The sequence below is a fragment of the Balaenoptera physalus genome (assembly GCF_965194825.1).
Source record: "Balaenoptera physalus genome assembly, chromosome: 9".
In the NCBI taxonomy this organism is placed as follows: Eukaryota; Metazoa; Chordata; class Mammalia; order Artiodactyla; family Balaenopteridae; genus Balaenoptera; species Balaenoptera physalus.
Window position 1 is genome coordinate 59,529,798 of NC_138888.1, and position 15,246 is coordinate 59,545,043.

Here is a 15,246-nt window from a genome sequence, read left to right on the forward strand (position 1 = left end):
CCTTTCGCCAGAGGCAGTCCGTGGTCACCTGGCCGTGAGGGGCAGTTTGGAGTTGACAGGAGAATTAAACTGGTACTGGGAGGGAAAAACACTTGTCTCCCTATCATTCGGTGCTAAAAGCAAAAATTCTCTGGGCTGTTATGGAGCATAATAGTCTGTTATGAAGATCTTAACTGCAGTGTGTTTGCAACAATAGAATTAGGTCCTGCAGAAATACTAAGTTACATTTTTATGCAATGCCCTATTTGTTTATAGATGATAATGCTGGGATATTAACCACTAACCTCATCTTTTAAAGGTTAGTTCTCCACTGTCCATCCCCAAGTGTCAACATCATCAAAAGGCTGAAATTGCAAAAGCTCCAGAGACCTCTGGGTTCCTGTTAGGGATGCACAGCGGAGTCTGCAATTTTGATGCAGCCTTAACCCGGTTATGTGCTAATCTGGTATCTAAAGCTAAGCACAAGCTTCAGGTTTAAATGCCATTGTTGTGCTAACAAGAGGAAATCCGAGGACTGAACTAGCACATGGGCCTGCATGGGAGTTTCCCCAGGCCCTAAACAGTTGCCTCTGCCGCCTGCCGCAGAATGTTTACAGGATTGACTTGGGAATACCAGAAAATGGAGGCCCCTGCTGTTGGTACATCCAGCCGGACATGAGATCTTTGTTTGAGTAGAATAATGCCATAGGCTGCCGGGACCAGTGGTTTGGCTAATTGATACGTCAATTTACGGTTAAAATTTCCATGCGTTTGAGCCCTCTGTCACTGGGGGGAGGACCAGGAAAGAGCAGTTTTCAATAGCTCAGAATGTCCCTCTTGGCCAATATTTTCTAAAGAGTGAGAAAATGTGTCTTCCTGTCTTCTTCCCGTGGGGGAATCCTACACAATAGGTTTATAAACAAAGACAGTGATAGGTGACCTTTAACAGGCCTGCAGGGATTCCAAGAGGACACTGTAGCAGCCTAACAGGTATTTTGAATATTTTTAGTCTCAGAGACTGGAAATCATTTAGGTCTGGGGAAATGTATTGTCTTTCATAATTGGGAAGTTTTATTTTAAGCTTATCATTGAATTCTCTCACTTAGCACAGTGTCTTGAATCTAGTTGAACCAAATTAAAAAAATTAAGTGAATTATTTCTTTAGATTATTTTATATATTTTCCAGTTTTAGAACTCTACTTCAAGCTAGGTTTCAAGCCATATGGAAAACGAAAACATTTGTGCAGTGCTTGAAATGGTAACCCAGTTGTTCTGAAATTCATATTCCAGTCCAAAGCCTTTGGAGGATTCCGAACCATGTGGCTTCTCACCGGTCTTCCACTTTGAGGAGGGAGTGAGGCACAGCTTCACAGGACTGAGTCTCAAACTTGCTTAAATGACCTTGCAGAAATGGGGAGGCAGGTGGGGGAGCTCAGAGTTGACCTTGGGAGCAGGCCACACCCTGGTAGGTGTGGTCTCTGCGCCCAGAAGAGCCCGCTGCCCACTTGGACACTTATTTGAAAAAGTGTTTTTAATCCTTGGTTTATTCACTTTTGTTTCTTGACAGATGTTTACATTGAGTTGGGAAACCGTGTTGTAATGCAGATAATAAACAAATGGCTGCCTGTTTTTGAGCCCTTAATAGGGGGCTCTGCTTAGAGGTGCTTTACCTATGTGATTGCATTTAACCTTCGCAACTGCCAACTGCTGTTGAATGCTTGATCTCCATTTCTTAGATGAGGAAATTTAGGCTGATAGAGGTTAAGCAATTCACCCAAGATCCCGTAATAAGAGTAGTAGGATCCAGATTCAAATCTGAGAATGTGTGTCTGCGGAGCCCGCACTTCTACTACTTTCTCCTAACAAGTACCAATTCTGGAATAAGTTTTGATGGCTGAGAGGAAGAGAACTGGGGCATTGCTCAGGGAAGACAAGTCTGTGGCACAGACCTGAGTTTTTGACAACCGCTAGGGGCACAGAGGGAATAGGGGAAGAAGACCAAGGAAAATGCGGCACTGGGATTTGGAGGTTACGCGATAGAGACCTTCACTTGACGGGAAGTCTAAGTTTCAGTTGTCTGTGTAGTTTAGGCAAAACACAAAACAATCTGAAATATGTGGGATGGAAAATCCATCTTGAAATGGCTACGCTGTCTGAGTCCACTGGCAATCATATTCTTCACCACGGTACTTGGATTTCCTGCTGCGTAGACTTAATCTATGGGTACATCTCCAGAGTGGAAAGTAAAGTTGACAGGTAAGAATTATTTAGGAAGTTTAATTAATGAGTATAATAACCAAAGCAGGTATTTTGGATTTTACTCATATTTTTCCCATCACAGTATTTTTAAAGAAATGGAGTCCTAGCCCTTTACTTTATCCTCCCCTAGTGGAGAGAGCCTTGCAGCTCTCTTAAATTCAGTCCAGCATTTGGCAATGTGTTGTTTGTAAATTGAATGACCCAGGAATGGCTTGTTACCCATAGCTTGTTTGTACTTTAGGCACGTGGGCTCAGCCTACCCTAGAAAACTTAGGGAATCAGAGCAGCCCATGGGTCATGTGATCTCTATAAACTAACAGCCCATCAGCCGTACACAGAGGCATGGTCATCTGTGATATCCTTCCTCATGGGAGTAGGGGCTAGTCTTGCTGCTTGACAGGTGTTCTCTTAGACAGTCCTCACTATAAGGGCACTTTATAAAATATAGCTGTCCAGATTACGTGCTCCTCTGGTCCTAAATTACAGAGAGAGCTTCCTGACCTGGAGTGAGGGCTCTGGAGCCAGAGTGGGTTCAAATTCACTCTGCCTTTAACCAACCATGTAACCTTGGACCTGAGAGTAAGCTTGGTTACTCAGTTTTCTCGTCTGTGAAATGGAAATAATAATAGTAGCCTTCCTCACAGAGGTGATTACCTGAATTAACACATGTGAAATGCTTAGCCAGAGTTCGACGTTATAGTGAGCATTCAATAAAAGTTGGCCATCATTAATTATTACAGACTTTCATCAGAAAGTTCCAGGCTTGTGTGGTCTGAGTCAAACCGGCTACTTTAATAAAATTAACTGAGGTATTGCCCATTTTTGGCGTAGTCGAAGTGCTTAACAGCTTGGGAACTAGCGTTATTAACGACTTGATCTTAAATTGGTATTCCTTGGGCAAGTTATTTAACCTCTCTGAGCTTCAGTTTCCTTGTCTACTGTAAAATATAAGTATGATATAATATTCTAAATTTAAACTATAGCAATATCCGCTCTGTAGTGGTACTGTCAGAATGAAATAATTTAATATGTATGATGTACACAAAGTCATTGGCATATGCTGGTCACATCCATTCTTATTATGACATGGCCCAAGTTAACCATCAGAATTAGATTGTTCTGGCCAGTGGAGCAGGGGATTTTACATTTATCTCCTCTCTTTCAGTTCTTAAATTTTTTGCCTGGCTAATTTACATGAAATTACCACTCTGAGTTGAATTACTTGACTGGACAAAGTCAGTTAATTGTCAAGTCTGCAGTTTGCACTTTTTAGAAACATAGTCTAAGTGGCTTCTTAATTTTAGTATCTGACCTCCCAAACATTTCATCTAAGTGAAAACCTTTGTTTCATAGCAAGTATTGTCAGAAGGCAGCAAATATTTTTATTCTTTTGACTAGTATTTTCAAAATTAGTCATTCTTAACTCTTTAAGTGGAAAGGGCGCTCCGGTGGTAAACTTCTCCAAGAGAGTTTGTTTAACTGAATGGGGTTTCTGCAGGAAGTGGGCATCGTTGTGATGATGATATGAAGAGCTTGCCCTTGCTTGCTTGGGTACAAGGAAGTACACGAGGATTACACGAGGAACAGTGTGAGGGAACCAGAGGCTTAGGGAAGGCCAAGGGGGAAGAGGGAGGTTTATCTGACTGGGAAATGGTTGGGTAGAGTGAAAGATGGAAGTTGCAAAAGGTTCCCGAATGTGGTGTATGAGTGCCACTGTTTGGAATGAGATTTTGTAGTTGAAGGGGATAAGACCATGTCTCTTTGAATGAGAATAAAGTCCACCACTTAGTGCTTGATAGCTCACCAAATGTTTACAGATATTATCTTATTTAGTTCTCGAGATAATTGACGCAGAATTGGTACTGTCCTTACTTTCCAAATGAGAGAGGAGGAGAGGTCTTGGGTGATGTGGCCAATAGGAAGTAGGGCTTGCACTTGACCCCAGGTATCCAGAAGTGGAATCCAGCGTTTGATCTCCTACATGGTGGCTATTGAAAAACTCTACCAGGGAAGTCCTCACCACCCAGAAAAGTAGCCAAAGGAAAAGATAGATGTGTGGCTGAGACAGAAGAAAGGGAAAAGGCAGGGGTACTGGGATATATGCTGTGTGGTGAAAGTGGGGAACCTGTGAAGGTAGAGAGGAGGAGAGAGCACCAGAAGCCAGGTTCCTCGGCACCACAGGTGAAAGGTCAGGTGAGGGCATGGATAGTTTGGAAGAGGGACCAGAATATTCAGAGTCTCAGATTCCCTGCAGACTTGAGTCGTGGCAGAGCAAATCTGCACTGTTATTCCAAGGTCCTGTGGATGAATAGACTGTTTCATGGTACAGTCTCGTGGTCAAGAACATAGGCTCTGACTACATGGTTTAGTCCAAGTTCTTCCATTTACTAGTAATGGGACTTTGGGCAAGTTTATTCTCTGTGCCTCGGTTTCCTCATCTACAAAACATGGATAACGGTAGTACCTACCTCAAAAGGTTATTGTGAAGATTAAATGAGATAATACCCGTGAAGCCCTCAGAACAATGCCTGATGCACAGTAAGCACAGAATATCTTTTTTTATCCATCCAACTTGTCCCTGGCAGGTAGACATAGCCAGCTGGAGAAGAGGTGGACCTATACCAGAAAGAACACATCCTGCCCATAGGCCACAGGTACCAGAAAGAGGTTGACATGTAGTTACTCTCCTGAGCCCTTGCAGTTATGGTAATAGCAGAGTTTGAGAGGTTCTCTCGTGTTTTGACCAAGCTTTCCCCCTCTAAGTGCTTGTTGGTGAGGTAAGCCCCTGTGACAAACAGACCTGCTTGTTCATTGAGGAGCTACAGCCCAGCAGGGGCCTCTAAGGAACTAAGGGAACTGCATGTGTAACACGTGGATTGTTCTTTTTTTTCTGTTTTGGTTTTGACAGGAAACAGCAAGAGATTGACTCCAAAGATGCTATTATTTTGCATCAGTTTGCAAGACCTAACAATGGTGTCCCCAGTTTATCTCCTTTCTGTTTGAAAATGGAAACTTATTTAAGGATGGCTGACTTACCCTATCAGGTACTTTTGTGCAAATATGTTTTATCCTCGTGGCAGCAATATTGGCTAGGGGGGAAGTACTTAATCTCACAGGGTGGGAAGGGCTCGCTCTTGGTGCCAGAGGGGTGGGTATGAAAGCAGCGGTGCCCAGTCCTTAGTAGATACTTAGGAGACTTGATTCCAGTCTGTTGATTTTTACATCCAATTTAACGAGTGATCACAAGGGCCTGGACTTCCGTAGCGTTCAGGGCCATGTTATTTTTTCCTGACATAAGAGTATTCTTTGGTTAATAGTTTGGCCTATTGGGGACCTATAAATAAAGGTGAGCCTGACGTGGTTCTTTCCTTTAGGTTTCTATTTGTTGGAAGCATTATATTTATCTCTTATGAATCCTGGGGACAAACGTCCAGCAGGCCACCAAAGAGATGTTTGTAGATTTTGTGAGAGTTTTTCCTACTGCTTCATTGTTGTGTTTGGGTGACTTTCAGGGAAGCACTTGCTCATTTCAGCCTTAGAGAGGGAACAGAGGAATGAATGCGTTTAAAATATAAATTTTTCTCTGAGTAGTGCTTGAGCTTTTTCTCACAAATTTGACAGGTTGCGTTTTCATTGTCATTCAATTATATTTTTTAAAAAATTCCCTTATGTTTTTCTTTTTCACCTAAGTTCTAGTCATAGACACTAAAAAAAGCTGTGATATTTGTTATTGTTTTTTAATTTTATGGTCAAAGCAGGTAGTCTTTGTGATACTAATTCCTTGGAATTTACTGACATTTTAGCCTTGTGTATGGCTACTTGTTTATAAATGTTGAAAATATAGACATATTCCCTGGGAGTAGAGCTCTCGCTTTAGCTACTTGTTTGAGCATGTTTAGTGTATTGTTTAGACCTGTTATATCTCTGTTTTTTTAAATTTAGTTTTTTAAATTAAAAAAATTATTTTATTTTATTTATTTATTTTTGGCTGCATTGGGTCTTTGTTGCTGCACGCGGGCTTTCTCTAGTTGTGGCGAGCGGGGGCTACTCTTCGTTGTGGTGCGCGGGCTTCTCATTGCGGTTGGCTTCTCTTGTTGTGGAGCACGGGCTCTAGGCACGCAGGCTCAGTAGTTGCGGCTTGTGGGCTCCAGAGCGCAGGCTCAGTTGTTGTGGCGCACAGGCTTAGTTGCTCCACAGCATGGCATCTTCCTGAACCAGGGCTTGAACCCCCGTGTCCCCTGCATTGGCAGGCGGATTCTTAACCACTGCGCCACCAGGGAAGCACCTCTCTTTATTTTTTGTCTGTCTCTTCTAGCAGTTTCTGGAAGGATGGGGTTAAAATATTCAAGTGTATTTGTTGATTTCTCTCTTTTCCTGTCATTCTGTCAGTTCTTGCTTTAGGTAAGAGTATGTATCTATTCGAGGTTATATTGTTAGGTCCATATAATATGAAAGATCACATCTTTTACTGTTTTATTTCTTTTTCTGGTATATAGTACCCATCTTTGTCCCTTATGATTTTTTTAACCTTGAATTCTATATTATAAGCTATTCAGATCGATTCTCCAGCTTTCTTTTGGTTCATATTTGTTTGGGATATCTTTCTTCATCCTCTTTTTCTATTATTATTACTTTTTTTTGGTATTTGTCTCTTGTAGGCAATGTATTAGTTATAGCCAATCGGAGAGTCCTTAATTGGTGAGTTTAATCCATTTCACTTGCAATGATTATTTTATTCGGACATATTTCTAATATGTTATTTAATATTTTTCTCCTTACTATACTTTCTTTTTATTTTTTCTCATTTCCTGCTTTCTAATAGGTAAAAATTTTTTCTTGTCATTTAAAAACAAATTCTATTTTTGTTGTTATGGCGGTTGCTCTTAAGATCCAAATTTGTGTTTATTTATCCCCACTCACTTCTTATATGGGTCAAAATCTGTGCTTTCCCTCTAATACTACAAGTCTGTTAGTAGGTTTGCGTGAACCTTGGGTCTCTTTCTTCCCAGGGCTTATGCCAGGTGTGCTGCTGTTATCTAATACTTTAATTCTGGAATTTTGGAAATCCTTTCTCTTTTTATGTCCTTTTTTAGGCCAGAAAACTTACTAAGTTATTTGACTAACTTTATTTCCCATATATCTTATCCTACAGGATTTATTTATCTTTTTATATGAGTACATCCTTGATGAATATTTTGAATGAGCCTTTATGGGGCAAACTTTCAGTGGCTTTGCATGCCCAAGAACATCTTTATTATGCCACACATTTGATACTTCTATGTCCAAAGTTCGTTTCCTTCAGTGCTTTGAAAATATTACTCCATTGTCTTTATGGTTTGCTGTTGCTATTGAAAAGTCTGATGTTAATCTGGCTCTTTTTCTTTCTCTCTGGAAGCTTTTAGAATTCACATTGAATCTCAACATTCTTTTTTTTTTTTTTTAATCTCAACATTCTTAAATGTCATCATAACTGGCTTGGTGTGGGTCTTCATGTATCTTGTCTGGTCCTTTATAAACTCTTTTCACCTGAAGTCTTTAATCTCTTTTTAATTCTAAGAAATTATCGATGTTCTTCACATGTTTCCTTTTTTAAAAAAAAATTTATTTCTTATTTATTTATTTTTGGCTGCATTGGGTCTTCATCGCTGCTCACGCGCTTTCTCTAGTTGCAGTGAGCAGGGGCTACTCTTCGTTGCGGCACGTGGGCTTCTCATTGCGGTGGCTTCTCTTGTTGCGGAGCACAGGCTCTAGGCATGCAGGCTTCAGTAATTGTGGCACGCGAGCTCAGTAGTTGTGGCTCGCGGGCTTCAGAGCGCAGGCTCAGTAGTTGTGGCGCACGGGCTTAGTTGCTCCTCGGCATGTGGGATCTTCCTGGACCAGGGCTCGAACCCGTGTCCCCTGCATTGACAGGTGGATTCTTAACCACTGCGCCACCAGGGAAGCCCTCCTTTTCTTTTTTGTTTGTTTGTTTCCCCTTCTTCTTTTCTATTCCTGATTATCTGGATCCTGGAATCTCTGCTATTATTTTCTGTGTTTCTGAACCTATCTCTTTATTCTTTTCTTCTTCCTTCTTGGAGAATTCGTCTCTCTGAGCTTCCATTGCATCCCTCTGTTCTCTTCTTGTATCCATCCTATTATTTATCTCATCCATTGTGTTTAACTTCTACATTTTTCTTCTTAATATTTTCCCTTGGTTTGTATTACAGTCTCTTCCTTTATCCCTTGGAGGATGTTTCTTATGCTAATTAAATTTTTCGGTCTGTCCCAATCATTCTGCCTCATGTTGTATATATTATCTATTGCCCTTCTCTTACAGTAACTGTACCCCTCAGGTGTCTAGTTATTTTGGTTTGAGGTCTCCTTTTACCAGGGATGTCAGCTTCCCTGCCCAGGAGTTTGTACTGGGCAAAGGCTAAAGCTTAGGACACAGGTTGTGTACCTCTGAAGGAGTTTAAGAAAAGTAAGGAGGTGAGACCCAGGCATCCCCACACCACCGTGGTTCCTCCAGTTTGCTGCCACTTCTCCAAATGGCTCCCACTGGTCAGGGGTTCACCTTTAAGCTCTTACAAAGAAGCAGCATAGGGAGGGGGTGGTCTTCTTAGCAGGAAACAGAGCAGCTGGGAGGTTGGAGGGGGAAGGTTCCTCACCCAGCCAGGGTTTTGGCACCCTGCTAATGATATTACCCCCCAAGTCCCGCCTCCCCATGGCCTGTGCTTTCTGAGCTGGTTTCTGTACAGAAGAGGGCATGGGGGTGGCAGTGAGGCTCCTAAGGCAATGCTGGGACAGTTGAATGACATGCTCAGCTTGGTATGTGGTCCTCTGGGAATATGGCACTGAATCTGGACTTCATGTAGGGGATCTGACAGGCATGAGGTGTTTGGGGAACAGAAAAAGGATCTTTATGATGGGGAACTGGAATGCAAGGGGTCAGTCTGGACAGAGAAGCAGGGAGATTATTCAGGACTTTCTAAGCCAGCAATGGAGGAGAAAATAGCAAAAGACCAGACAAGGCTTGAATCATCTACATACATTGGATCGGATTTGAGAGATCCTTGTTCAACTCGGCATTGGCTGTCAGCACTTGAAGATGTGTGTCACTGAGGGACTCACATTGAAGGAAGAGACTGCTCCCTGCGGCTGCCTGCCTCTGGGCCGTTGTCACTCCCCACCAGATTGCTGCATTTAGCCAGGACAGCTTTGGGGCAATTAGGGCCCCAAACCTGAGTTTTGTGCGCTGCAGCCTCTGGTGGCTTTCTGGATCTCCTGTGCCCCCCACCCTTGATGAAGTCCTCTTGCCGTTGGCAATGGCTGCAACAGCTGCCAGGCTGTGCTGCCCTTTCCTTTCTTGCCTTCAAGCCATCAAGCACTGATTGCCCCAGCCTTGTCTCTGCCAGCAGCCTAACACCTCTGGTCATGTTTCAGAGCGTGTTGCTGCACTGTTACGCAGTAACAGTGCATATACTGCTTTTAGTTAGTGTAACTGGAACAACTGGATACACGCCTTGCTATGAAGCCTGGAGGGGCTTTTGAGAAGGGGACTGCTTACCCCCTTCCAAAATTAGTATTGCTTGTTAAGTATATTTTTTAGGAAAGGAGTGTTTTTTCTTCTGTGAGGTCTCTATGGAAAAGAGATGAAGGGAGTGTTCAGCGGGGTAGGTAACAGGAAAATGGTCCTATGGTTTAGAAAGGGATGCCCTGAGCCCCCGGGGAGGGGAGCGGGGTGGGGTGGTGTTGGGGTGGGGGGAGGGACGGTGCCTTGAGACCCAAGTGCCATCAGTGAGGGTTCGTGTGCATGCAGGTGGTTCCTGGGAAGTGCTGGTGGGGCTCATCGCTTGGAGGATGAGTAGAGAGGTATTCTGTCATAGACCCAGGGAGCTCTACCCTCTGCCCCTTCTGTGCCCTGTACCTTTTAAAAAAAGACTAAAATGTCATCCTCCTAAGAGCACGACTTTATATTTGAAGTTTTTATTTTTTAACAAAAATGAGACGGGGATAAGTATTTGATGACCATTAGTAGGAAGTCACAAGGGTTTTCTTAAAAAGCCTGATGCGTTGGTTACAGTTATGATCTTTTTAAAATCAGATTATAAATATTGGTGGGTCAATTTTTAAAACTTTTCATTTTGTTATAATTATAGATTCATAGAAAGTTGCAAAAAAGAAGTCCTGCAGGAGTCCTGCAGATATGGCTACTTTTTTTTCAGACCAAAAACGGATTTACCGTTTTTTTGTTTTTTGTTTTTTCCTGATTACATATAGATGACATAAGGTCCTTATAAGAATTTCAAACACTACAGAAAAGTGTAAGGGGAAAATGAAAATCGCCTGACATCCTACTCGCTGGAGGTTATCATCACTAATTCTTCCGACCATCTTTCCATACTTGTCTTTAGACATACATACATAAAGACATCATTCGCCATAACTGGTTGTATAAGAAGCATGTATTTGACACAATCATTCTTTTTAAATACGAGAAAGAAAAAAGAAGGAAAATGGCTCCTTTGGAACTCTCTGCTTTGGCTCTTAGCCCTAACTTCTTTTTTTTTAAATTTATTTATTTTATTTATGTATTTAATTTTTGAAATTTATTTTATTAATTTTTTTATACAGCAGGTTCTTATTAGTCATCCATTTTATACACATCAGTGTATACATGTCAATCCCAATCGCCCAATTCAGCACATCACCACCCCACCCCACCACGGTTTTCCCCCCTTGGTGTCCATACGTTTGTTCTTTACATCTGTGTCTCAATTTCTGCCCTGCAAACCGGTTCATCTGTACCATTTTTCTAGGTTCCACATACATGCGTTAATATACATTTGTTTTTCTCTTTCTGACTTACTTCACTCTGTATGACAGTCTCTAGATCCATCCACGTCTCAATAAATGACCCAGTATTGTTCCTTCTTAGGGCTGAGTAGCATTCCATTGTATATATGTACCACAACTTCTTTATCCATTCGTCTGTTGATGGGCATTTAGGTTGCTTCCATGACCTGACTATTGTAAATAGTGCTGCAATAAACATTGGGGTGCATGTGTATTTTTGAATTATGGTTTTCTCTGGGTATATGCCCAGTAGTGGGATTGCTGGATCATATGGTAATTCTATTTTTAGTTTTTTAAGGAACCTCCATACTGTTCTCCATAGTGGCTGTATCAGTTTACATTCCCACCAACAGGGCAAGAGGGTTCCCTTTTCTCCACACCCTCTCCAGCCTTTGTTGTTTGTAGATTTTCTGATGATGCCCATTCTAACCGGTGTGAGGTGATACCTCATTGTAGTTTTGATTTGCATTTCTCTAATAATTAGTGATGTTGAGCATCTTTTCATGTGCTTCTTGGCCATCTGTATGTCTTCTTTGGAGAAATGTCTATTTAGGTCTTCTGCCCATTTTTGGATTGGGTTGTTTGTTTTTTTAATATTGAGCTGCATGAGCTGTTTATATATTTTGGAGATTAATCCTTTGTCCGTTGATTCGTTTGCAAATATTTTCTCCCATTCTAAGGGTTGTCTTTTCGTCTTGTTTATGGTTTCCTTTGCTGTGCAAAAGCTTTGAAGTTTCATTAGGTCCCATTTGTTTATTTTTGTTTTTATTTCCATTACTCTAGGAGGTGGATCAAAAAAGATCTTGCTGTGGTTTATGTCAAAGAGTGTTCTTCCTATGTTTTCCTCTAAGAGTTTTACAGTGTCCAGTCTTACATTTAGGTCTCTAATCCATTTTGAGTTTATTTTTGTGTATGGTGTTAGGGAGCATTCCAATTTCATTCTTTTACATGTAGCTGTCCAATTTTCCCAGCACCACTTATTGAAGAGACTGTCTTTTCTCCATTGTATATCCTTGCCTCCTTTGTCATAGATTAGTTGACCATAGGTGCGTGGGTTTATCTCTGGGCTTTCTATCTTGTTCCATTGATCTATGTTTCTGTTTTTGTGCCAGTACCATATTGTCTTGATTACTCTAGCTTTATAGTATAGTCTGAAGTCAGGGAGTCTGATTCCTGCAGCTCCGTTTTTTTGTCTCAAGACTGCTTTGGCTATTCGGGGTCTTTTGTGTCTCCATACAAATTTTAAGATTTTTTGTTCTAGTTCCATAAAAAATGCCATTGGTAATTTGATAAGGATTGCACTGAATCTGTAGATTGCTTTGGGTAGTATAGTCATTTTCACAATATTGATTCTTCCAATCCGGGAACATGGTATATCTCTCCATGTGTTGGTATCATCTTTAATTTCTTTCATCAGTGTCTTATAGTTTTCTGCATACAGGTCTTTTGTCTCCCTAGGTAGGTTTATTCCTAGGTATTTTATTCTTTTTGTTGCAATGGTCAATGGGAGTGTTTCCTTAATTTCTCTTTCAGATTTTTCATCATTAGTGTATAGGAATGCAAGAGATTTCTGTGCATTAATTTTGTATCCTACAATGTTACCAGATTCATTGATTAGCTCTAGTAGTTTTCTGGTGGCATCTTTAGGATGCTCTATGTATAGTATCATGTCATCTGCAAACAGTGACAGTTTTACTACTTCTTCTCCAATTTGTATTCCTTTTATTTCTTTTTCTTCTTTGATTGCCATGGCTAGGACTTCAAAAACTATGTTGAATAATAGTGGCGAGAGTGGACATCCTTGTCTCGTTCCTGATCTTAGAGGAAATGCTTTCAGTTTTTCACCATTGAGAATGATGTTTGCTGTGGGTTTGTCATATATGGCGTTTATTATGTTGAGGTAGGTTCCCTCTATGCCCACTTTCTGGAGAGTTTTTATCATAAATGGGTGTTGAATTTTGTCAAAAACTTTTTCTGCATCTATTGAGATGATCGTGTGTTTTTTCTCCTTCAGTTTGTTAATATGGTATATCACATTGATTGATTTGAGTATATTGAAGAATCCTTGCATTGCTGGGATAAATCCCACTTGATCATGGTGTATGATCCTTTTAATGCGTTGTTGGATTTTGTTTGCTAGTATTTTGTTGAGGATTTTTGCATCTATATTCATCAGTGATATTGGTCTGTAATTTTCTTTTTTTGTAGTATCTTTGTCTGGTTTCGGTATCAGGGTGATGGTGGCCTCATAGAATGAGTTTGGGAGTGTTCCTTCCTCCGCAATTTTTTGGAAGAGTTTGAGAAGGATGGGTGTTATAGCTCTTCTCTAAATGTTTGATAGAATTCACCTGTAAAGCCATCTGGTCCTGGACTTTTGTTGGTTGGAAGATTTTTAATCACAGTTTCAATTTCATTACTTGTGATTGGTCTGTTCATATTTTCTATTTCTTCCTGCTTCAGTCTTGGAAGGTTATACCTTTCTAAGAATTTGTCCATTTTTCCAGGTTGTCCATTTTATTGGCATAAAGTTGCTTATAGTAGTCTCTTAGGATGCTTTGTATTTCTGCAGTGTCTGTTGTTACTTCTCCTTTTTCATTTCTGATTTTATTGATTTGAGTCCTCTCCCTCTTTTTCTTGATGAGTCTGGCTAATGGTTTATCAATTTTGTTTATCTTCTCAAAGAACCAGCTTTTAGTTTTATTGATCTTTGCTATTGTTTTCTTTGTTTCTATTTCATTTATTTCTGCTCTGATCTTTATGATTTCTTTCCTTCTGCTAACTTTGGGTTTTGTTTGTTCTTCTTTCTCTGGTTCCTTTAGGTGTAAGGTTAGATTGATTATTTGAGATTTTTCTTGTTTCTTGAGGTAGGCTTGTATAGCTATAAACTTCCCTCTTAGAACTGCTTTTGCTGCATCCCATAGGTTTTGGATCGTCGTGTTTTCATTGTCATTTGTCTCTAGGTATTTTTTGGTTTCCTCTTTGATCTCTTCAGTGATCTCTTGGTAATTTAGCAATGTATTGTTTAGCCTCCATGTGTTTGTGTGTTTTATGTTTTTTTCCCTGTAATTCATTTCTAATCTCATAGCATTGTGATCAGAAAAGATGCTTGATATTATTTCAATTTTCTTAAATTTACTGAGGCTTGATTTGTGACCCAATATGTGATCTATCCTGGAGAATGTTCCGTGCGCACTTGAGAAGAAAGTGTAATCTGTTTTTGGATGGAATGTCCTATATATATCAATTAAATCTATCTGGTCTATTGTGTCATTTAAAGCTTCTGTTTCCTTATTTATTTTCATTTTGGATGATCTGTCCATTGGTGTAAGTGAGGTGTTAAAGTCCCCCACTATTACTCTGTTACTGTAAATTTCCTCTTTTACAGCTGTTAGCAGTTAGTTGCCTTATGTATTGAAGTGTTCCTATGTTGGGTGCATATATATTTATAGTTGTTATGTCTTCTTCTTGGATTGATCCCTTGATCATTATGTAGTGTCCTTCCTTGTCTCTTGTAACATTCTTTATTTTAAAGTCTGTTTGATCTGATATGAGTATTGCTACTCCAGCTTTCTTTTGATTTCCATTTGCATGGAATATCTTTTTCCATCCCGTCACTTTCAGTCGTATGTGTCCCTAGGTCTGAAGTGGGTCTCTTGTAGACAGCATATATATGCGTCTTGTTTTTGTATCCATTCAGCAAGGCTGTGTTTTTTGGTTGGAGCGTTTAATCCATTCACGTTTAAGGTAATTATCGATATTTATGTTCCTATGACCATTTTCTGAATTGTTTTGGGTTTCTTTTTGTACATCCTTTTCTTCTCTTGTGTTTCCCACTTAGAGAAGTTCCTTTAGCATTTGTTGTAGAGCTGGTTTGGTGGTGCTGAATTCTCTTAGCTTTTGCTTGTCTGTACAGCTTTTGATTTCTCCATCGACTCTGAATGAGATCCTTGCCGGGTAGAGTAATCTTGGTTGTAGGTTCTTCCCTTTCATCACTTTAAGTATATCATGCCACTCCCTTCTAGCTTGTAGAGTTTCTGCTGAGAAATCAGCTGTTAACCTTATGGGAGTTCCCTTGTATATTATTTGTCATTTTTCCCTTTCTGCTTTCAATAATTTTTCTTTGTCTTTAATTTTTGCCAATTTGATTACTATGTGTCTTGGCGTGTTTCTCCT

General features: G+C 40.3%; 1 protein-coding gene across 5 annotated transcripts in view; it reads left to right on the top strand.

Annotated features, from left to right (window-relative positions):
- FAXC (failed axon connections homolog, metaxin like GST domain containing) overlaps nucleotides 1-15,246 on the top strand; it is a 76,849-nt gene that overhangs the window by 1,845 nt on the left and 59,758 nt on the right. For 3 of the 5 annotated variants that reach the window (XM_082475326.1, XM_082475325.1, XM_082475324.1), the window contains 2 exons: nucleotides 2,065-2,235; nucleotides 5,147-5,282. In XM_082475326.1, coding sequence (XP_082331452.1) covers nucleotides 2,065-2,235; nucleotides 5,147-5,282 — 307 coding nt within the window. Of the gene's footprint in view, nucleotides 1-1,546; nucleotides 2,236-5,146; nucleotides 5,283-15,246 lie in introns of all 5 variants that reach the window. The other 2 variants (XM_082475328.1, XM_082475327.1) reach the window with 2 other exon arrangements.